We start from the raw sequence: 24,491 nt of genomic DNA on the forward strand, positions 1-24,491 counted from the left end.
AAATTGGCTGAGGCAGGGCAGATATTTTTTAAAAAGAAACTCAGACTATTGAAAGATTGGACTTTAGCATTTTCTTAAAATACAGCATTTAAAATGAACCAGCTCCTCTCTATCATCAGGTTGCTTGTGGGAAAAAAATGGAATTATAGCTGGAGTTCTCAGGGACAAAAGAAAAGCATGGATAGGTGCTGATTCTTCCAGAGCTATCAGTAAAGAACTGGAAAACTATTTTATGCGACACTTTCCTTTGAACTCAGAGATCCCTGAAGAGGTAACTCCGTTTTCAACAGAGGTGGCATCTTCTACAAGTATACAGAGCTTTTTCTTTCTTGAGGTAATTCATTTTAATTTGAGAAATAATTTAGGGACTGAAAAAGCAGGAAAACTTTATACACTATGAACAAATAGCAAAGAAAAAATAAAAGAGACTGTTGTTAGGCACCTACTGTTTTTATGCGAATTACCTATTTAATTTTTGTATTTGAAACTTATTTTTTAAAAAAATATTTACGTGTGTAACAATTTACAGGTATATTGGCTGTTGAGTTATTTGTTGACTAAAAACTAATGAAAACAAGTAAGTTTTATTAGCACACTTTAAAGGCCTTAAAGTGGTGATGGTGGTTCTTTTAATACATGAAAACAAACACCAACACCATCTAAATAATTCAGCTGGATTTGGTTCCTGTATAGTTAATAAATAAAGTAACTAAATTCATTCATTTTTTAAAGAATTATTCTGTAAAACCTGACAATGTAATTGCTTTCTAATGTGCACTTTCTTTAAACAATTAAGCACATGCATATTAAGGTTATTGCCGAATGCAAAGAATAAAGTGATGATTAAGTAGAATCTTCCTGACAGTAGTTTAAATTGTTAAATTTAATCTTTCTGCTGATGCTTCTGATGATTATTGCATTGATTCAAATTGCAGATCAAACTTGTAATTGCAACAAATAATTACAGAATCATCATTATTTGCTCTAAAAGAAGAAAGATAGAAGAAAGGTTCCTGGGTCATTTTCTGACTCTTTGGGGGACACCACTTTTGTGTCATTTTCTTGGTAGATTATAGAGCAGGGTGGTTTGCCATTGCTTTCCCCAGTCATAATTACCTTTTCCCCAGCAAGCTGGGTACTCATTTTACCAACCTTGGAAGGGTGGAAGGCTGAGTCGACCTGAGCAGGCTACCCAAGAATCCAGCTTCTGCTGGGATCAAACTCAGGTCGTGGGGAGAGTTTCGGCTGCAATACTGCCGCCTACCACTCTGCACCACACGAGGCTCTAGAACCTTCTCAGATATTTGTGTCAGATGATTAATTAGTTTACTGGATCCCTCCCCCCACATGAAGACATCTGTACTTCTAGTTTTTTGAAGCCTGTTCTCCAGGATTTCTCAATGGTTCAGTCTAGCCCAAGTTATTTTATGAGCATGTCTCTGCTAGGTCTGTCTAATCCATTAGGTTTGCTTTAATGAGCCGCAGATGGGTGCTGTGTTCACATTCCCATGCATTTCAAAACCTTTTGCTGCCTTAAAGGGATGGTGTTTTCAGATAGGAGTGCAAACATCTCAGCTGTGACAGGTGACAGTCCTCCTTTTCTTTTTGCAAATCCTATATGATCCCCACCAGTGGAAGGCATTTCTTCTTACTCCTTCCTAGATTCACAAGATGTGTGAATTCTGTTCATTTAAAGAAAAAAAATTGGATTCTTTTGTCAAATTGAAAAAGGGATAACATTGGAGAATTATAAGTTGAAGACTTATGAAGTCTATTTAAATACTATGAATAAGGCAAGGAAATTTCAAAATAAATGTCTGAAAACTCCCTAGTAGACATAAATGTATACGGAATCATACATGTTGTAATCCAATATATTCATAATCAGTATGTATATGCTTTTTAAACAAACTTTATTAAAAAAAATTAAAATACAAACAAAAACATAAAAACAAACATTAAAGTAATAGAACAAAGTAAAGAGAGAGTGAAAGCATCAAAGATGCAAAAAAGGAAAAAGGCTGGAACAGCTAGAAAAAGAAACAGAAGAAAAAGAATTGACTCCCGCCCTACTTTTTACAGATATAGGTATACATTTACATCAAGCTCTTACTCTAAATTTACCAAATATTTTCCATTATTTCTACAGTCCATTGTTTATCTAATCATCAAATCCAAGTATCACAATTTCATTTTTTTCAGTTTCACGCAAAAAGTCCAGAAGAGGCTTCCAGGTAGCAATGAAATTTCACAATATCTTTTCCCTAATCAGGGCTGGCAATTTAGCCAACTCTGCTAACTCCCATCAGCTTCACCATCCATTCTTCCATAGTAGGCAATGTCACCTCTTTTCACCTCTTTGCATATGGAAGCCTTGCCGCTGTTATCATATATAGAAATAAAGTACCATGAGCTCTTTCTGATGGTTATCCATCAGTCCCAGTCTCTGGTTTCAGTTGTACATTAGTCTTTAGAATCTTCTGGATTAGAATGCATATTTGATCCCAAAATTGTTTAACTTTCTTACAGGTCCACCAAAGATTATTAAAAGTCCCCTCTTGTGCACATTTATCTCAGGAGCTTTTGGTACAGTTTTACAGAGGAATTATTGAGTCTGTTATCTGTTCTTCTATAACTGTCTGGTTTGGTTCTGCAACCAAGCAGGACAGATATAGACATCCACGGATAGTTAAGTCTGCAGAAAGAATTATTGCAATCCGCCTGCCTTCTATAGAAGACCTGTATACTGCAAGGGTCAAAAGAAGGGCGGAGAAAATACCTGCAGACCTTTCACATCCTGGACATAAATTGTTTCAACTTCTACCATCAGGATGGCGGTATAGAGTACCATATGTCAAAACATCTAGACATAGAAACAGTTTTTTCCCTCGTGCCATTGCTCTGTTGAACACCTAATTAATGTAGCATGATATAATGATTGATAATGTATGGTAAGACATGACTGCTAAGATGTGACTGGTAATGCTCTGTTGAATGTGAACATATGTTAGACAACAGATGCAGTATACTGTCCCTTAATTCTCCCTTTAAATATGAGTGTGTGTTAGTTAATAGCCATAGTATTATTTTCCTTCAATTCTTTTCTTTTCTTGATTGTATAGTTTTAGTAAATAACATTACTACTTTATTATTGTTTATTTTCTGATGTTATGTAAATATATTGAGAGCTCTTGCACCGAAGTCAAATTCCTTGTATGTCTAATCATACTTGGCCAATAAAGTATTCTACTCTACTCTACTCTACTCTACTCTAACTTCATCCCATGATTATTTTGAAACAACATACAATTCATATTAGTCAAAGTAACACCCAAATATTTAACTTTTTCTCTATTTTATAACCAGGTTTGTTCATCAACTCTTCTTGATCTTGCATCTTCATATTTTTTAGCTAACATGTTTGTCTTTTGTTTCTTAACGTTAAAGCCAGCTAATGCACCAAATTCTTTTAATTTACTCATTAATACTTCTGTTCCCTTCAAGGGGTCTTCCACCATCAACACCAAATCATCTGCAAAGGCTCTTAATTTATATGTCTCCTTTTTAATGTTTGGTCCCATTATCTTCTCATCCTGCCTTCTGTCTCTATTTAGCACCTTAAAACTAAAATCAACAACAAAGGTGATAGTGGATATCTTTGTCTAGTTCCCTTTTGTATCTCACATGGTTTTGATAACTCTCCATTGACAATAATCTGAGCCTTCTGAGGTGTGTAAATTTTACTCCCATTATAAAATTCTCTCCAAAATCCATATTCTCTAGAACTTTAAACAGAAAGGACCAGTTCAAATTGTCAAAGGCTTTCTCTGCATCTAAAAAAATTAATGCCACTTGCTTCTCATTATGCTGCTTCAAATATTCTGTAATATCCAATACTGTTCTAACATTCTTTAATTGTCTTTTAGCTAAAAATCCACATTTACCTTCATAAATAAATTCTTGTAAAATTCTTTTTAATCTGTCAGCTAAAATTGCTGTAAAAAAGTATAATCAGTATGCGTAAGTTCATGATACCTGGACAGAAATTCACCCTCTTCCTCCTCCCTCTTCCTTCTTCATGTTGTTGTTAAATTTATACCCCTTCTTTCTGTTTATATAAGCATTGGTGACATGTTGTGATTTTGTGGATTTCCACCCTTAATTATGACAGGTTAATTTAAATACATGCTTGTGCAGTAAAGTAAGATTGCTTGCAGCTGCAGAAATTGAAAGCAATAATCAATTGTAGTATTTCAAGAGTGATTCTTTTTTCATTGTTAGTAGCTTGGGTTGTCTGGCCATAGCCTTTTGCTATTGCTGCTAGCGCTTTTTTCTAAATTGTCTAGATCTGTTGTGCAATATGAAGCTGTTATTGTCAGCCCTCCAGGGTCGACCAAACTCCCCTGGAAGACTGGAACCAGACTTTATTGAGCTAAGCCATCATGACAGAACCCGGTAGGCCTGTTGTGCATTGCCTCCCGTCCCTTGCATTCCCCAGTGAGTCAAGGAGGAGCCTGCCCGGCCTTTCGTGTTCCCCAGGATTTAAGGAACCTTTCAGCCTCTTTGCTTATATAATGGCTCCTGCCTGTTTCCCTCATGGTCATCTCCCTGGTTCTCTACAATTACAATGAATCAGTTTTAAAGCGATTGCCAAGAAAACAGCACAGAAACACGTCCATATCATCGCAGGGTTCCTCTTGAAAAGGACAACCTTTTTTAAAAATCCCCTTTATTTTTGAGAAAGTCCACATTCATTTTTCTCTTTTATTTGGAGTCAAGGGGGGGTGGCCTTGTGTGCATCTGCCTTTGTGACTAAAATTGGACAGGGCCAACATTTTTACCTGTTCTTTGCGGGGGTGAAGCATTTTGGGTGCCTGGGCTCTGGCAGCACTGGCCCCTCGGGGGCTCCCTTTGGTGTCTCCAGCTGGGCTTCACCAGCCAGCTTTCATTTTTGTTCTATGAATGTGGCCCACTTAGACAACAAAGCACTGCAGTGCAGTTTGTCACCATTTTTACTTTCTAAGAATACCAACATGGCCTTGCGTGGAAAAAACATGTTTCTAAATAAGAGGTGTAGCAGATAACAGCTATTTTAATTTAAACATGGAAGGCCAGGTGGAGCAGGAAGTTGGTAGTCCCAGCCCCCCCTTCATTTAGAGAGAAAAGCTGCACACAGTCTTAACATAAATGATCTGCTTAATTTAGGAAAAGTGTCTTAAAAATACGTGACCCTTTCTTTCTTCCATCAAGACTATCAAGGGTGATTTTCCAAGTAGCATTGACAGATAAAGATGTTTGTGATAGCCTTTGATTTTTTTCCCCATTTAGAATCCCATCAGAGGCAACAAGGGCACCATCCCTTTCAGACATAAAAGGGTAAAAGCTGTAATGATTGTTTTTATGAAATGTTTTCTTTTCCCTACTTTTAAATTGTTATATCAGAGATAGGTCTTGCATAAATCTGTGTGATGCATCTGTATTTTGTTCAGTTGAACTCTCATTTCCTTTGTCAAGCCCTTAAATTTATTACTTCTGTTGGCCTCCATTCAGGGTGGAGCATTTTGACTGCGTTTCAGAGAGTTTCTTACTGAAAGTAAACGCTAACCCCCTTGATGCAAAAGTCTTGTCTAAACACGGGGGTTGGCCATGTGCTGCAAAACCTTTCCTGGCTTTTCTGCAGGGCCCTCCTTCAAATTTGACTCCTCTGTGTCCAGTAGCAAGAAGGGCCCCTCTAAGCCCCAGTTCCTAGCAGGGTTCAGGTAAGACGAGGGGAGGGGGAGAGTCAGCCAGAGCCCTTTGGGCTCCTCAGAGCAAAGCACCATCTGCCCTTCCTCTTGCCTTTGCTTGGCACTTTGCACTAACTGTTTTCAGTCCAGCTTATCTTCCTTTGGGGCCCCCTCCCAACTCTCCCATGTGAGGATAAAGCTAAGGAAGTTTTTTTTATTTTTATTTTTTATTTTATTTTCTATCCCACCTTTATTACTTTTATAAATAACTCAAGGCAGCAAACATACCTAATACTCCTTCCTCCTCCTCCTTTCCCCACAACAACAACCCTGTGAGGTGAGTTGGGCTGAGAGGGTGACTAAGTTCCTTAGTTATGGCATAGCTGATCATTCAGAGGAAGAGTTGGGCAGGAGTTGGCTGGCCTTGGCTGCATTTTCCTGGGGCCTCGCCCAGTGCAGGCTTCTCTCCCTTTGCTGGGAACAGAGAGAGCAGAGCACAGAGGCCAGAAGGAGGCCACGAGAGCAGCTGCCGGGGTTTCCTGCAAAAACTAGCTATTCACCCTTGCTAAACAACTGGCTGGGAGCAGGCCTCCTGGGGCAGATAAGAAAAACATGGATGCCCATTGGAAACCAGCAGAGCTGTCCGGAAGTCCTTAAGAGTCATGAGAGCTGAGGTTGGTTATGTTTACAAGATCTCTATAACCTGCCTTTCAGACTGCGGCTGCCTATGGGAGGGCCCACTTTTGAAAGGTTTTCCAGGGAAGGGGTCATTGTAACTGCAGCACATTTTTTCTTTTATGTTAACAGCTGTACAGACAATAACATTTCACAAATTCAGATCAGTACATTTTAGTTTTCAGTCATATCTTCAATAGAATTGCGTAATTGCATAATTCTATAACCACCCAGAGTCCCTCTTTTGGGGGAGATGGGCGGTGGCTAAATTTGATCAATAAATAAATAAATAATGGGATGTGGGCAGTTGATTACTATTTTCATTGTTAGTGTGCTTTATTAAATCATACCAAACAGAAAATGTATTTTTCTTATTTTCTTTAACCGATTAAATTATGTGTTAATTTTTAAAATAAGGCAATGCAGTAGATTATGCTTTATCATGCCTTTTTTTCCCCTTAGCTGCTTAATGTAGATGTTTCCAATACTTGCTGTTAGTAATCTAGCAACCATTAATTAAAACATTGATAGTGCTTTTTCAGATTTGTATTCTTGCCAAAAAATGTCAAAAGGCCTAAATATGTATTCTCTAGTCTTTGATTGGTAATTAATATATTGTCCTCAAGTAGTTTATTCCCAAATATATTAACTTTTGAGCATCACATATATAAAAAGGTACCTTTGCTTTGGAAACTCCCCCCCCCCCATTTATTGGTACTTGTTTTTATTATGTATAAAATTTTAACTAGAATATTAGCTGAATATTTTTAAATGTGTTTCCCACAGAGTTATTGAGGGAGAACTTAGGAACATGTTTTTCTATACTCATTTCCATTCAACTTCTGTTACTTCTCTCAAATTCTAGTTCCTGTATCTCCAAATACCTTTTATTTCCAATTCCTGATTGTATTATTATAACTTTTAAAAAAATATTTTTGCATGTTCATAATATTTATAAAGTATATATTCAAATTCTGTCTCTTGCCTGAATAAAAGCCCCCCAATTTTTCCAAAAGGCCTTGATCAGTATCTATTGTTACTAACTTAATTCACTTCTTAATTTCTCTTGAATCTCAAATTTAGATAGTGAGATCAATAAATAAAATATTTTATACGTTGTAACCCTTGATTTATCCATTCTGTCTTCATTTTAAAAAACAGGATCTGCTAGTAGTGAGATGAGATAAAGTCAGCATTAAAAGATACTTTTCTGACTCCTGCGTCTTAAACTTATCTTGAGTAAGCCTATTAGTTACCTGTCTAACAGACTGCAAATCCTTTCTAAAAAGATGTCAGCCCTTCAGGATAGACCAGGTCAGGAAACAGATAACACAAAAAATACTAGAACTCTCTTGAGATGACAGAATCTTGAAAGCCTGATAACATTTCCCCTTCTCTCCCTCTCATGCCAAAAAGAATAAGTCCAGGCAATCTTGAGCTTATTTCTCATGCTTTCCTGTTTTCCCTGTGCTAAGCTGATATTTTGCTAACCGTTACCATGTATTTTCTTCAAGGCCATCTCCATCCTCCTCTGCAAAATACTGTTTTACTTAGAAGTTCATAACATTAACATTGGCTTATTTTCGAATTGGATTATCCACTCAGTTGTATCGATCCTTGGCGATTCCATAAGCCAGCTTTCTCCATGGCTTCTTTTACCCATTGTCAATTTGGATCTTCCATTATTAAATGCATAATGTATTTAAAATGAAATGCCTGAAGATATAATTTCAAGTTTGGAACCACCCGTGCTACCTCATTAAGATGTAAACACAGCACTTTTTCCACTGGAGGCAATTTGGAACCAATGTCATGGAGTGCATTAGAGTTTGAAGGATTTGATTGAAAGAAAACATTGCAAGTTCCTCCACCCCTTCGTATTCAAACTACTCATAAAGCACCTTGCAAAAGCGGTGTTCCCAGCTAAGCTTTGCAAGTATGATTTATAGTTTCTAATGTAATTGCTCTGCATACCATCTTTGCCTCCTGAAGGGACATTGTTTCCAAATACAAGTGAGAGTGCTAATTTTGAATGTTCATCTTTAGTAAACTTTAAGCGCTTGTATCGTGTAAATTATGTTCAATGTTTAATCTGTGCATGCCTATTTTAAGTTTACTTTTTATCTGTTCTTTCTTATTCTGGAGTTAAGGAAGGGCATATAGGTATCCATGGCTCGATTTCCTCTTTTTTTGATTCAGCAGACAAACTGGCATTTGGCCTTGATTTAGCTTTTGACAAGTAAAAACTTCAATCTGTTCTATCATTGTCAGCCCTACCTAAGATCCTCTGTGGATCTTAGGTAGGGCTGACAATGACAGAACAGGTACCCATGGATACCGATATGCCTTGAACACTTCATGGACTTCGCACTGCTCACGAACTAAGGAGCCTTTGACGCTGTCTAATTCATTTTAGGAGCACTAGCTACCTTTTCTCTAGATCAGCAGTTCTCAAAGTATGGTCTGGGAAACTCTGGGGGTCCCCTTTGTGGACCCTTCAGGGGGTCCATGAAGTTAAACACTTTAAAATTTCTCAGTTTTAATTTCCAATACAAATACTGATAGATATAACCCACGTAGAACAAAGCCCTTTGGGGTCCTCAAGTAATTTTTAAGAATGTAAAGGGATCCTGAGATCAAAATGTTTGAGAACCTGCTACTCTAAAAGGTAATTGGCAGTTCATCTTACATAGACACCAGAGTATCTAAGTCCATGTTAGCCATTTTAGCTGCCAATCACCGCCTCCATCCCAAGCTTCTCCATTTTCAAGCTTCTTCCCAGAGTTGTCTTAGATATTTTTAACTCTTTTCCTTTGCCCCTTCATCTCCCCCTTCTTCTCCAGTGAGAAATATTTCATATCCAAAATCAAAATTAACAGCTATTCTCAGCTCCTTTTCAGCAAAGCAAGTACAAAAGGCGGATGCCTTTTGAACGGATGCATGGATATGTGAAGAGCCAGTGAGAAACTGTGGCCGAGGGCGGGCTCCTCAGGGTCAAGGAAAATGGAAGGCTTTTAAATAAAATAGCAGCTTTGGTGAAAAATGTTGATCCATGAATAACTTTAATTATCAAATTATCAGAGTCATTATTCTGAGTCATTCTTTTCCAGTCAGTAATTAGTTTGGCAGAGCTGATTAATATTATTTATAATCCATATACCTATATAACCAAAACTTTTATGTGTAAAGGGGATTGGTATTGATTTAATAATTTTTAATTGAGGCCCTGATATTTCCATTTTGAAAGAAATTAGCTTTAACTAAATGAATAAATTTACTAATTACTAATTTTAATTGTTTGAAACTTGCGTAGTAAATACATTGAAATTTGCATTCAGAAAGCCCTTCAAGATAGACCAGGTCAGGAAACCTATTTTGTTGCAGATGTTTAAAAGGATTTGGAATTATTGTTTCCAAGTATTAGTATTCATCAGATTTTCATATACTTTAAGCAATAGTATTAAAGAATCCCGAAAATTTATGTATTATAAATCTGTTCGGTCTAGAAGCTTGGTCATTGCTTAAAGAAGAGACCCAGCTTCTGTAATGGGAGCAATTAATGATCCCCCGTCTTCATGAGCCAAATATTTTAATTTAAAACAGGATAAATATATATCCAAATTATCTGATTTATATAAAAACGAGTAAATTCTTTTCAGATCTTAGGTAGGTCCTGTTATTGTCTGTTATTGAACCACTGATTCTTTTATATTGTTTCTTCTTAGTTTTAGTTATGTTTTAAAGCTCATATTATATAATTTTTATTGTTTTAATGCTCATATTATAATTTTCTCATATATTTTTTGTTTCAGATACTCTAGAAATCCTATTGATAAATCTAAATTCTTTTTGCCAACAGTTTATGCTTTTTTATCCAGTTTAACTGAATGTTTGCAATAAAGATTGAATGATTGTTTCCAATATCCGTATCTGAATTTATGGCTTTGTTTCATTACATATGTTCCCTTAATGCATGCTTTGCTAGCAATATACATTTGTTAGATTTCCTTTTTTGAAATTTTGCCTTTGTAGCAGGGGAGGGAAAGCCATACTGTTCCCCGAAGGTGGAATTTGTTTTGTTTTCAAAACAGACTGTAACTCACCTTTTTCCTTTGTAAATTCCATGTTCAGGCTCCACTTTGAAAATCCATCTGGCTTATTAATATAGGTCGTCCTCACTTAACAACTGCCCTGGGTAGCAACTGTTTGAAGTTACGACGGCACTGAAAAAGGAACTTTGCTACCGGTCCTCACACTTATAACAGTTGCAGCATCCCCCCGGTTACATCATCAAGATTCAGGTGCTTCGCAGGGGGGAAGGGATTTATGACTGCCGCAGCATCCCACAGTCTTGTGACCCCCATTTGCGTGCTCTGCAGCCAGTTGCAGCAAGCAGAGTCAATGGAGAAGCTGGAAGTAAAATGTCACTCAGCGACAGAGTTGCCGGTCACAATTGGGTTAAGCGAGGACCACCTGTATTTGGTAGCAGAAGCGTCGCTGCTTCCTTTGGTGTCAAGGCTGGAAAATATCCACATCTCAAATCATAGATATTTTCACAGGACATAGATCAATATGTCCTCCCACTTGCTCTCTACTGTGAAGTGACACAAAGCCTTCCTTTTTCTAAGGCGCTCAGCTGAAAGATCTTGGAAAAGTCATTATTCTTGCCCCTGGAAGAAAGATTCTCTGCCAATTCCAACCATAAAATAGAGTATTTTACAAGGCAGACCATAATATTTCTAGGGTGATTCTTATTAGCATGTCTTCGTTTTGTATATTTCTTGCATTGACCTCCTAGAGCCATCTTACAATATTAGACCCACCCCATAAGTTTCAAATGCCCGTATGGTGGCTTGGAGAATAGAAATTCACACTACAGAAATGTTTCTTTTTCCCACACAATAGCAAACTTGGGAGATTGTCACCCATGGAACCCTGGCATAAGCTCCTCACTTTAAAACTAATAATTCCTCCAATTATTAAACTGTATTTTAGGGAAGAGTATGCTGTTCAGCTGGGGCTTCTCAAACCCACTAGTAAAGGTAAAGGTTTCCCTTGACGTAAAGTCCAGTCGAGTCCGACTCTAGGGGGCGGTGCTCATCTCCGTTTCTAAGCCTTGGAGCCGGCGTCCATAGGACACTTCCGGGTCATGTGGCCAGCATGACGACACGGAACGCCGTTACCTTCCCGCCGAAGCGGTACCTATTGATCTACTCACATTTGCATGTTTTCGAACTGCTAGTTGAGCAGGAGCTGGGATTAACAACGGGAGCTCACCCCGCCGCGCGGTTTCGAACCGCCGACCTTCCGATCGACAGCTCAGCGGTTTAACCCGCAGCGCCACCGCGTCCCTGGTCTCAAACCCACTAATTATCCACTAATTAGCCAGGTTTGTGAAGCCCCCACCTCAACAGCAAAGTTTTTCCTAAAATATGCAGTCTAATAATTGGAGGAATTCTGGGCTACTTTCAGAAGTAGGGTTTTAGGGAAGAATTTGAGGCCCCTTCCCTCATTTTCTTTCCCTGTCAATATTTCTTTCTCAGAAGAAAATATGCTAGTTAAGGATTTCAAAAGCTGTGTGGCAGCCTCAGAATGCTAAGATAGGAAAGACAAGTTTGGTTGGTTTGGCTTACAAAGTGTGCCACTTCTGTCAGTGGGGCTCTCAGCTCCCTGTTTCATCGAACCTGGACTATGGAGGTCCCTGGCCAGAGCAGGGTGTGTGCGCCAACACCCGGTGTTGCGCCATGGGCTGAGCAAGTGAGGGAGACATGAAAGATCTCTTCTGGAACAGGTGGCACCTTGCTAGAGCAGGAGGGCCTCTTGGCGTTCTGCATACAGAGAGAATATACTGAATGTAAAAATTAAGGCACAGCTTCTGTTGGCCAATATAATATTTAATTAAATATCAAGTTATTAAAGGCTGTGCCTTGCCCTGCTTTGGATTTGATTGCAAAGGTGGCTTTGACTGTGAGGGCAGAAAAGTAGCTCCTGCTTGCAGCTTGTTAAAGTCGCTGCCTCTTTTCCTGGGATTAACCTGACCTCTCCTCGTGGAAGACGGCTTGAGTCTTCTCCCTACCCCATGTAGGAAACCCCACTTTCCCCGCCTTTGGTTCTGCTGTCTGTGAGGAGCGGTAGCATCCCAGGGCCAGGTTGAAGGAGCCTCTTGTATGAAGGCAGGATGCGTAACGGCTGCATGGATGCTGTCCCAGGGTCTAGCTTGGCTTATCTGATGGGACAGGCAGGTTCCTCCTCTTTGTTTGCTATCATAACACTTGAAGCCCCCATTCTCTCTTCTCTCTCAAATGTGGCTTGCTGTAATCCAATTTTAATGTCAATTTTAAAAAGGCAGTGACTTACCGAAGAATACACTGGTGTTCAAAAGAAGGGAATGCTTTTGCCCATGTAAGTCCATGGTCCAGAAAATGAGAAGATATGGAGAAACTGAGGGTACTGAAAATGCAATTAGTATTTTGCCCTGAATGAAAGCATTGATGAATCTGGTTATTTCAAATGATTGATTGATTGATTGATTGATTGATTGATTGATTATTTGAATTTCTATTACCGCCCATCTCCCCCCAAAAAGGGGGGGGGATCATATCTCAAAATTAAAAACCCTTTTTTAGGTTTGTAGAGTTCAGAACTGGCACAAGGGGAGAAATGTAGCATGTCCATAAAGGGTGTCTTAAAGAGAGATCCTTGGCAAGAAAAGGCACAGCTGCTTTGATGTCACTTTGTCTTAGTATTTTTTTCCCCTCCTCGTAATTGTTCCAGGGTTTCACTGCTTCTAGTAGTTGATTTCAGACTGTAATCCCCTCTGATTGCATTGTGTCTTAGGCTTCATCAGATAAGTGGGCTCCTGGCAATCACTGTTTGTTTTCAGGAAGTAAATGCAATTGATGGCTTCTTATAAAAGAAATGGAAGCTCAGATTGGGGGGGTATAGTTTGTACAACCTTAGACAAAAGTTAACGTGGTTAAGGAATGCTGACCTGGGTGGGGGAGAATCTGAGACCGAGAGCTACGACACGTAGTGACTGAAGGAAGGTATTCAGGCACTGGATTTTGTTGATCAGGTAGACCACTGTTTTCCGGTGAGAAGCTAAGAATATGTGAAAGCAGCTTTTGAAAAGTGGTCATTTAAATGGATCCAAGCACAAGAAGAGCTATATATTCTTGGCTGGAAAATTAAAGGGTCTTGGGAGTTTCCCATTTGGATTGGAACCTTCACAAGACCTTTATCCTGGCTGATGTAAATAGGTGGTTCTTATTTTCTGAGGTTCCTTCTGGTTTAATTAGTTCCGTGTCTCTTAAAGTGCTATAAATAGAGATTTTGCTTCCTAATTAATAATCACATTTGTTTCCAAACCATGCTTTAGCACTTGCCACTTGATGGCTTTAAAAAAAGTATTTTTTCTCACTTTCACAGAACTATTGAAATAGTACTATGAATGGTGAAACCAGAGCAGAGGTGGTAACTTCACCACCCCCAACAGCTCCTCATAAAGAGAGATATTTTGATAGAGTTGATGAAAATAACCCTGACTACTTGCGAGAGAGGAATATGGCCCCTGACCTTCGCCAGGATTTCAATATGATGGAACAGAAGAAGAGAGTATCCATGATTCTTCAAAGTCCAGTAAGAATGTAGAATCGTTTTTTGCTATGCACGACCAAACAAAGAAGCATGTAGAACAAGTTAGATCATAAGAATATGTAGCATGCTATAAGGAAAAATCGAGAATATTCATTCATTTATTTATTTATATCAAGTTAAATTATTTATCTAATTTATCCCCGCCCATCTCCTCCCGTCGGAGGCCTCTTTTTTATTAATTAATTTAATTAACCAATTAAACATTCTGTGTTTTAAAGAAATTTCCAAAAAGATAGTTTTAACGTGTGACTTAATCCAGAAAGCCTTTTAAAGTGCGCAGGTGTGTAAGTATTTCTTCGAAAAGTACTGGTTGTCTCTATTTGTTTTGTGGTTCAGATTTCTAATGCAAATTTTGACTCATCTGTGTAGGTGAAAAAGCCTTAAATAACCCTTGAATCTGTCCAGCAAGCATTATGTATTTTTTTTCTTTCTGTTCAATCAATCTTTATTATTACGGTCACAGACCAGATTTACAAATAAAAAAAGTACATTGAAATGTGTTGAAATACATTAAAAATACATTAAATGAAATGCATGATAACATATTTACAAATTGATTCTTTCTGTTGTTACTGAACCAAAGTAGAGATAAAACCCTGGAATGTTACGTTGGAATTGGACTTCAGACCTACAGGGCTGCTTCAGCCCAAATTATTTCGTACGTAAGATAGTCTTCTTCAGTACAATCACAGGTCACACAATATTCTGTGACACCCTCCCCCTTGAAATGTCCTACAGTCATTTGAATCCTTTTTTGGGGGATCTCAGACATACCATGCCTTTGAGGAGGCCTGAGAACTTTTCTGAGTAAAGAGACATCTTCAAGGAAGAGTGGGAAGAAGTCCTGAAATATTTGGTAGATATTATTTGTGCTGAAGAAGATACAAAGTCCTGACTGAAAGAGTGTCCAAACATACCTGCCATACCCACTACTTTCTTCTTTTGAGTAATAGTAAATATGTATTCAAATTTGCAGAAAGATGTAGTGTTGAGCTTTGTATGATGTAGAGATTATGTCAGTATCTGTTCACTTAGAGCAGCGGTTCTCGAAGGGGGTCCATGAAGTTAAATATTTTAAAATTTCTCAGTTAAATTTCTAATAACAAGAAATATTGTTAGATATAACCCACATAAACCAAAGCTTTTTCAGGTCCTCAATCGTTTTTAAGAATGTAAAGGGGTTCTGAGACCAAAATGTTTGAGAACTACTGATTTTGAGATTCATTGAAACATACAATTTTACCAGTGGTGCTTAAAGTTTTGCATATAACGGTATATTTATTTATTTACTTGATTTATTGTATATAGCTGCCAATCTCACTTTTATGCGACTCTAGGCAGCTTACATTAAAACAAAACACAAATACATAATATAAAACAAAAATAAAAACACATGGTAGCCAGACACAATCTAATCTGTGATCCATACAACCAAGAAATGGGCTCTAACCCACTGCCAGGGCCCCAGGTTTGAGCACAATGCCAGGTTTCAAGGCCTTAACGAAAGGCCAACAGGGACGGGGCCAATCTAATCGCAGGCGGATGATGTTCCAGAGCGTGGGTGCCATGGCGAAAAGGCTCTCCTTCTGGGCCCCGCCAGCAGACGCTCCCTAGCTGATGGTACCCAGAGCATGCCCTTCCTGCCAGATCAGAGAGGATGGGTAGAAACAATTGGGGAGAGACCGTCCATAAGTAGCCCGGTCCTCAGCCATATATGGAACATATATGTAATTAAAGGAAGAGGAACTTTTGGTAGTAAAATAAATGCAGATAACAGTTGTTTAAAAGGTAACAGAGTAGGCAGCAGATGAGCTTATTTGGGTGAAAGAGGAAGTGTTCTCTTCATGAAGCAGCACAGCAGGGAAGCCCTTTGGAGAGTCCCTTCTACCTGGGGGCTGCCAGTGGATCCAGGGCCAGGCTTTCCTGGGAAAAAGAAATGAAGGTTTTCCATGGGGATTGCCAGTCTCACATTCAGATGGCAGCAACAGAGAGATGCTTCTGAAGAAGTGGAAAGAGGCTTGGAAGACGAACACCAAGTAAAGGTACGTGGCATTCAGCAGCATTTTAATGTGCAATGTCCCTCTGTTATTAGGCATTTTGTGAAGAATTGGAATCGATGATCCAGGAACAATTTAAGAAAGGAAAGAATCCAACAGGCTTGCTGGCTTTACAACAGATTGCGGACTTCATGACAGCAAATGTTCCCAATGTCTACCCAGCAGCTCCTCAAGGAGGCATGACTGCCTTAAATATGAGTGAGTTTGAAGGGAGAAAGGTCTGAAGACTACATCAGCTGTATACAGTACTAGCGTGGATGTAATTTATTAAGTTGTGAAACAATACTTGCTTTCATTAAGCACTGGCTAGGATGTCATGGTGCATAATTTCTTGTTAAGATTGGTGGTGTGGGGCCAGCTTGAGTACCCTCACGCTGAGGGCCACGTTCCAAAAACAGGTGAGACCAGGATGAAAAAATAGCCAGAGCCAAGAGTGGGGTTGACCTTTGCTGTTATCATCAGGATTGCTCCTGTCCCCTCCTGCTCCTCTCCTGCACCGTGTCTGTTGCTACCAGTAGCAATGGCCCTAGGCTGAATCTCTGTTCCTGGAGTGTTGGCCACAGTCGTGGTCCTGCCCATGTTCTTCAGAAGACATGGAACCAGCGATGGCCCTTTTTGTTCAGATTGGCACAATGATTTAATGACACCTCTGGTAACTACCAGGCACAGCCAAACTGGTGGCAGTCCTATTCTTCCCCTTATAACAGACCTCCAGGAGAATAGCTGAATTGACTATTGCTGTTTATTGCACAATTGTCTAATCTCTCCTGTTTGGAATCTTACAGACCCCAGCCAGCATTTTTAAATCACCATCAGGTTATGGTTTCAGAATGTGAATAGCAGATATATTTGGGTTCATTTACTCATGCTTATCTTCCTAGACCTGTGGCTTAACTAGCTTAAATTTTTAGTATTTTAGTATTTTTGTATCTTAGTAACTGGCAGCTTGCTTAATAATTTTAGTAACTCACTTAATTAGAGAGTTGCTGAGATTGAGCTGCGTTACTGGATGTGTCCCTCCCTCCCTCCCTCTTTCCTTCTTTCTTTCTTTCCTTCTTTCTTTCCTTTCTTTCCTTCCTTCTTTCCTTTCTTTCTTCCTTCCTTTCTTTCTTTCTTTCTTTCTTTCTTTCTTTCTTTCTTTCCTTCTTTCCTTCTTTCTTTCTTTCAGGTCTTGGTATGGTAACCCCTGTGAACGATCTCCGGGGATCAGATTCCATTGCTTATGAGAAAGGAGAGAAGTTACTGCGGTGCAAGTTGGCAGCTTTCTACAGACTTGCTGATCTCTTTGGCTGGTCCCAGCTTATTTACAATCACATCACCGTGAGTATATAAATCTCATAGTTTTCTTCTTCATATTTAAATATTTTTCACCAGTGGATGCAACCCACAGTGCTTTATGTTTGTTTGTTTAGAAAACCTATATGGCCGCCTACCTTGTTCTGTACATGATAAACCTAAGCGGCTCACAATGACATCCGATAAAATCAGAATAAATGTAACAACAGCCCCACAGCCCCCATCACTGGGCCACAACATCCCACCTGCTCTGCATCGACCTCTGCAGGGCTCCCCCCCCATCCAAGCCAAAAGCCTAGGGAAGAGCCAGGTCTTCCCTCCCCCACAAGGCCAACAGGGTGGGGGCCCTCCCAATCTCAGGGGGAGGCTCTTCCAAAGGGCTGGGGCAGCCACAGAAAAGGCATGTCTCCGAGGTCCCACCAGATGGCAACATTTTAGGGAGGGGACCTAGAAGGCACCCACCCTATCTGGGACAGGCAGATACCCTCGGGGAGAGGCAGCCTGTAATTTCATAGTAGAAATAAAACAAAAAATCCAATAACATTCAGTCAAAACATAAGATCAATGAAGTTATAATCTCTATAAAATAAATTGTACAAAATTGTCTTTTGCTTCATTTTTAAAAATCAGAAGCAGAGGTCACACGCCTCTGGGCGAGGCACCTTGATCTCTCTGCAGCAGCGTGAACTGGGAGAATCTGCCTCACTGTTTCCCTTTGAAGCGGATCCCAGTCCCTGTTTTGTACAGCCGTGGGTATTCCAGGGTCGGGGGTGTCTGCATCCTCTTCCTCAGAATTTGCCTCTTCCCGATGTAAATTGGCAGGTCCAGTCTTTAGGTGCCTTTCCAGGGTGAGGAGCCTAGTGAGCAGAGCAGAACAGCACCCTCCCCTCCCTCCCTCCCCTGTCACTTTGCTGGGAAATTGACTGGGAACTTGGCAGGGCTACAGAGCCTGCTTGTGATAGAAAATAAGTAGCTACAAATCACAACGGGGCTCTCCCTGTGCTAGTGTGGAAATCATGTGACTGGCTGTAAAGGTGGCCTGGAAGCAAATATTAGGAATCCATTGTGCCAACGAAAAGGACAGAAGCCTTCCTTAAGTCTTGGGAAAGGAGATAGATAGCATTAGGGAGAGGCTTCAGCTGACTCCTCCCTGACTTGCTCGGGTATAAAAAGAAGGGGAGGAAAAGCACAATGAGACTTGGCCAGGCTCTGTTTCTTGATCCAGCCTACCCCTTAGACGCCTCTGCCCTTGGACGTGCGCAGGATTGGTTCTTCTGGCTGAGGCCTCTCCTTCTCCCCACATAGGGCAGGCAGGTAGGATACGTCAGCCAGCACGGCAGGGGAGTTTCTCCTCAGAGACCCAAACACACCTGACTCCAGCTAAGCAGGAAGCAGGATTGGATATCAGTGGGGGGAAAGCCCTTTATTCTAACTCTGTCCTCCCGAAAGAGAGTCCCGTTTTCAGGAATGGTTCCAAACTGTAATATTTAAGGCAGATCCTTGCCATCGCATAGGGAAGAGACCAAGGAATCCGCTCTAGCAGACCAAGGTCCTCCTCCCCTCGGTGAACAGCTGGAGCCTGAGGGGCAGGAGTGCCAGAGGGCTAGGAAGGCTTTGTAGCAAATCTGTCCCACCTTTCCGTTTTATCGGATGTTTGTGAGAAACACTCCATGGGAGTGATCTAGAACTAGATGAAACAGGTGAGAGAAGTTCCAGCCCTCCGCCCAGCCTTGGAGCCTTGACAGCTGTCGCTGGGTCTGTGCTCGTGTTTGGGGCTTAGTCACTTGAGACGAGTGGGAAGCGATATTGTGGCCCAGGTTATTCATTGGATTGTGCTCAGCTGCCAGCATAATACCTCTTTCTGTCGATCGATCGATCGATTACTCATGTCACCGCCAAATCAGGAATACGCAAAACTACTTACATTAAAAACTCAATCAAAACAATTAGAATGTGAAAGGTATGCAGATTAAACAACACTATGACAAATTGCATTTTAAAAAATAGTTTCAGCCCCCCTTCATCGGTTAGGGTTCGGGTTCAGTGGGACCACGAAAGGGTGTAAGTCTGTCTTACCTCCTCAAGCCTCAAACCATCAGCACTTTTTCAAGAGCGTTCAACGTCTTCTCATAATAAGGGCAAGAGAGCCTGTTTCAAGAGCTCAGTGCCAAGAGGACTTCAAAACCTTGCAGTCAGTAGATATTTTAGATGTGACTTTGCATTCACTACAAAGGAACGTAAGTTTTCTCATGTGTAATACGTTGTCAGGCTCCCTTCTCTTGGTTCGCCTGCCATTAGAGGTTTCTACACGCATTAGCTGGCTTCATGCATTGACTGCATTCCCAGAGAACCAACCCGTGTTAGCTTCACCTTCCTTTGCCTCAGCTGTTTCAGCCAGGGACGCTCTGCTGCTGATCAGACACCTGCCTTGTTAATCACTCTAACGAACTGCCGAGATGGGAGGGGGGGACTCAGGAGTGAGAAACAGCTTGTTTGCGAGACAGGGAGGAGGGATGAGATCAGAGGAGGGAAAGAATCACTTGGAATGTCTTGGTGCCAAAATCTCACTTGGAGCTTTGATTACTATCCTGTGTTAATCGGATCCTTAATAAAGAATTCTTTACGCTTTCTGATGGACTGTCTGGAGAATTTCTAATTAGGATCTTGATGCTGGGATCGTCACATATATACCACTGCTATTAAGGCCTATCTCATGGTGGTAAGCACGGCAAAGTGCCAGTACTTCTCTGCCCTTATTGCATTTGTGTATAGCTGTTTATGGTGACTTGGGCCCTCCTGGGTAAAGGGGGGCCCAGAACGTCACCTACAGGCCTGCGTGGAGGAATATGCTAGGCATCTGTTGGACAAATTGCTCAAACATTCCCATATAGCCTTGGTGCAGGTCCTATGGGACACAGTCTTGCTTTGTCATCTGAGATACGTTTGATCCTCTTGGGCCTGATGAAGCAGACAGGGTCCTCATGACCGTGAGTTTGGCCACCTCCCTGTTTGATCTGTGTCCCTCCTGGTTGGCGAAGGCCTCTCAGGAAGTGACATGTGGCTGAGTTCTCACGTTGGTAAACACCTCCTTAAAAGTGTCCCTCTGCTCAAGAAGAAGCCATTGCTAGAAGAAGCCATTACTATACTGGACAATTTTCATCCAGTATCCAACCTTCCCTTTCTAGGGAAGGTTGTTAAGAAGGTGGTCACTCAACAGCTTCAGAAGATCCTGGATGAAATGGATTATCTGGACTCCTTTCAGTCCAGTTTCAGAGGGGTGGGACAGAGACAGCATTGGTCACACTGTTGAATGACATCTCGTGAAAGCAGGATATATCCATCCTAGCTCTTCTTGAGCCTCAGCAATCTTTGATACCATCGACCATGGTATCCTTCCGGATCAGCTGAGAGAGTTGCGAGTGGGGGGCGCTGTATTGTACTCGTTCTCCTCTTTCCTCTGAGACAGATTCCAGTTGGTGTTGATTGGGAGTGTGAAGTCCTGGCCTTGACCCTGCTCTGTGGGGTTCCGTAGGGCTTTCCCCACTCCAGCTTAACATCTACATGAAGCTGCTGGGTGAGATCATCCAATGTCATGGGATGAAATATTAGTACGCTGATGATACCCAGCTTTACATCTCCACTATGGTTTCCATTATTGTAAAGTATAACAATAAAGTAGCGTTGTAGTATTTCTTGTGGTGCCTGTTTTTTCTACCTTAGCATGGAGGCAGAAATCTGTCCTTTGATGTCCAGCAGAAGGATGATCATTTAGACAGTGGCTGCTACTTGCCCAATTATGGGGTTGCTTCTGGAAAGTATATAAATTCATATTTCTGTTTTGAGTTTGCGATAAAATTGGAGAGATCTTATTGAAGAGTGCTTCTGACATTCTGATGTTTGCTTGTTTAGAAGGCATATAAACTAGCTTCATTTCTTGGTTCAAGTTCAGATTACATGAACAACAGACCTGTGGATTCTTTCGCCTTTCATGCTTAAGGGTAGGTGTTAGGTTTGCTGTTTGTGCTGAGATCCAAAACAGTGGTGGCCTCTTCGCTAGAACTTCAGCCTGTTGGCGAATACAAAGTGGACCAATGTGTTTAGTGAAGTTAAGCATCACTCTGCTGAGGAAACAAAAGTAAGAGGGTAATTCAGTCCAATTGGAGAGGACTCCGGGACCTTATTTGCAATTCAGCATTTAATTTGCTTTTAGATCTATAGATTTTTCAGCATATCTGACTTTTGTGCATTTCAAGTTCTGGATATCAAAGAGCTTTATGTTTACTTTTTACTTCTTCATATTTGTAGGTCAGAGTAAACTTGGAACAAGAACATTTTCTGATTGTGCCTTTTGGACTTCTGTATAGTGAGGTTACTGCATCCAGTTTGGTAAGTAAAAAACTAAAAAACCAAAATTCTTGAATGTCTTAATGATAGTTCCTAATTGCTAATTGGGACAAGCTAGTGACAGCTAATGTCAGACAACACGTTTAAATTTTGGATTGGGGTCTTCTTATTTAAGCCTTCATCTGTCAAATATCAAGGCATCCAGAGCAACATATGCGTTGATAATTATCAGCCTGTTTTGCTTCCTGTGGCCAGTAGTTAACAAGACACTCAACAGAGCTGCCTACTGAATTGCTGGGAAACTTGTGTCCATCAATGCCCATAAAACATCTGGGGCAGAGCATCCTAATGGGCCTATTCACCGCATGGAAGTCCCTACTGGATTCACCTGGACTCATCTATTGCTTGTGAGCTCTGTGTAACTGCTAATTCCAAAAACTTCCTTCATGCTCATTCATGAAACACTATCCTGTTCTTTTATTTGTTCTCCTCCTTGGTGATATTTTTATGCATTTTATATTTTCACTGAGGAGCACTTAAAATGATTTGAACCTGTTTTCCTCTTGCATTTGGGACCATCATTTTAGTAGCTGTTACCTCAGAGAAATGGATCCGTGAACTTTGACTCTTTCCAGGAGCTCACCTCGTGTGCACCTTGAGAAGCACACAGTTGGAGCTATGTTAAAGTTATGTCAGATTTCCACGTGAGCCGGAAAATGAAACTGTCCATCCTGTGTTCCAGTCTAAAGAATGAGTCAGGACGTGTATTGCTTGCACATCTCAGATGTGTGAAGGACTTTACCACTGGAACCAGGCTTCTGAGGACTTGAGCTGCATTTATTCATGTGCCAGTACAATTCTTACCAGGATAAATATGTATCAGCACAATTGCATTCTTTCTGAGCAACATTTTATATTCCACAGGCAGTTGGTCATTCCTCACAAATTGTTTCTGATTCTGGAAAATCTCTTTGGTAGCTCTTTCTAGACCAGCTATGTGATTTCATTTTCTTTCATCAGAGCAATTTGCAGCCATGTTTTAACGCGTGCCTGCATCAAGCTCCAGATAAGTTAGCTCAGTAATTTTCTATAAATGTGGTTGCACAGAAACCAAAAAGAAGATGTGATGGACTACTGTAACAGAGCAGGTTCTTAGGAAGGAGGGAGCACTTTCCAAGGAGGGGGGCTAGGCAAGAGACAACAAGGTCCTGAACTGGATCATGGGAAGAGGAAGAAATTTAGAATAGCCACTCCCTAGAATCTCCCAGGGTATGTCCACTAGATTAGAGTAATACAGGTTTACAGATAGTCCTTGCTTAACAATCATTCATTTAGTGAAGGGTTGGACTTACAACAGTGCTGGAAAAACCAACTTGCAACCGGTCCTCACACTTACGACTGTCACAGCATCCCCATGATCACAATTCCGGTGCTTTGTGGCTGGTTTGAATTTATGACTGTTGCAGTGTCCCATGGTCATGTGATCGCCATTTTTTACATTCCAGCCAACTTCTGGCAAGCAAAATCAATGGGGAACTGTGTGATTTGCTTAATAACCACATGGTTTGCTTAACACCCAAGGCAATTCACTTAAGGACCACCGCAAAAAACTTGGTAAAATTGGGTCAGATTCGCTTAATGACTGCTTTGCTTAGCAACTGAAATTCTGGTCCCAATTGTGGCCATTGAGTGAGGACTACCTGTAGTCTGGCAAGATTCTGCCTATACAGTTTAAGCAAATAAAGAACTGGACTTTGGTTGGATTGCTCTATGTCGTTCTTGGGCTGGGCCTGACAGAAAAAGGCTCATTCTTTGCATAGCCTGGGCTAGTTCCCCAGTCTGCCCTGTTTCGCCCCTGCAAATGGGTTTGAGAGCAGGAAAAAAACTGGACACAAAGGGCCAGGTCCTGCAGCCAATGCCGGAGTCCAGAAGGTTTCGAAACGTCGTCCTCTGCAAATGGAACTTGAGGGAGCGGAGAGTGCCTGCTGGATGTCCCCACCTGTTGAGGGGGGTGACGGGAGGGGCCGAAATGGGGCATTTTCCGGGGAAGCTCCCCTCCCCTAGAAAAGCTACACCGTGCTCCCCTGGTTTTCCAGGAGAAAAACTTGGCTGGTCCAGAAGGCTTCTGTAGAGCTGCCAGTGCCAGGCAAATGACATCAGTTACCATTCTTACTGCAATGTTCTATTTTATTTCTATTACTGGATGGTGCTACACGCTATCGTTATTCCCTTGGTTGTGGCTCTTGTTTTTGTGTGCGCCTTGATTGAAGCAGTTTATGAACACAGAAATAAATAAATGTGGAACGTAAAAGTTAATTTGATCATTGCTAATTGAAGGTAAGCAATCTTGACGTTGGTTCTAACTTAAGCTTTCAAACAGTTGTGGAATAGCTCAAGGTCAAGAGATCCTTGTAGGTTAAATTGCACAAATAATGAAAAAGCGGTTTGAACTATAATGTCATTACTGAATTCCTGTTTCCAAGATGCCTCACCCTAGTGCCAAGAGCGTGAGGAAAATGAATTCTCCAAATGTCCATGGATGCTCCACAGATGCTCCATCTGAAAAAGGTCCCTGACCATACAAGCTTTTCTTCGATCAGCGTCAGGCGACGCCCACAAGCTGTGAGGTGTTTGAGAGAGAGCGCGCAGGCCGTCCCTGTCTGGCTCCGTACGTTGGGATACGTATTTTTCCCAGGAAGAGCTTTAGAGGGGAAGGATGGCGGCGTCCGCCCTGTGA

General features: G+C 40.9%; 1 protein-coding gene across 9 annotated transcripts in view; it reads left to right on the forward strand.

The window, feature by feature from the left end:
* The first annotated feature begins 312 nt into the window (after nt 1–312).
* The window catches only part of ADD1 (adducin 1), a 50,762-nt gene continuing 26,583 nt past the window's right edge, over nt 313–24,491 (forward strand). For 5 of the 9 annotated variants that reach the window (XM_063310582.1, XM_063310585.1, XM_063310589.1 and 2 more), the window contains exons 1-5: nt 314–334; nt 13,830–14,039; nt 16,150–16,312; nt 17,283–17,434; nt 21,716–21,796. In XM_063310582.1, the coding sequence (XP_063166652.1) occupies nt 13,848–14,039; nt 16,150–16,312; nt 17,283–17,434; nt 21,716–21,796 (588 nt within the window). In that variant the 5' untranslated portion in view covers nt 314–334; nt 13,830–13,847. Of the gene's footprint in view, nt 335–13,829; nt 14,040–16,149; nt 16,313–17,282; nt 17,435–21,715; nt 21,797–24,491 lie in introns of all 9 variants that reach the window. The other 4 variants (XM_063310581.1, XM_063310584.1, XM_063310587.1 and 1 more) reach the window with 1 other exon arrangement.

Source organism: Candoia aspera, chromosome 8, assembly GCF_035149785.1.
Source record: "Candoia aspera isolate rCanAsp1 chromosome 8, rCanAsp1.hap2, whole genome shotgun sequence".
Classification (NCBI taxonomy): domain Eukaryota; kingdom Metazoa; phylum Chordata; class Lepidosauria; order Squamata; family Boidae; genus Candoia; species Candoia aspera.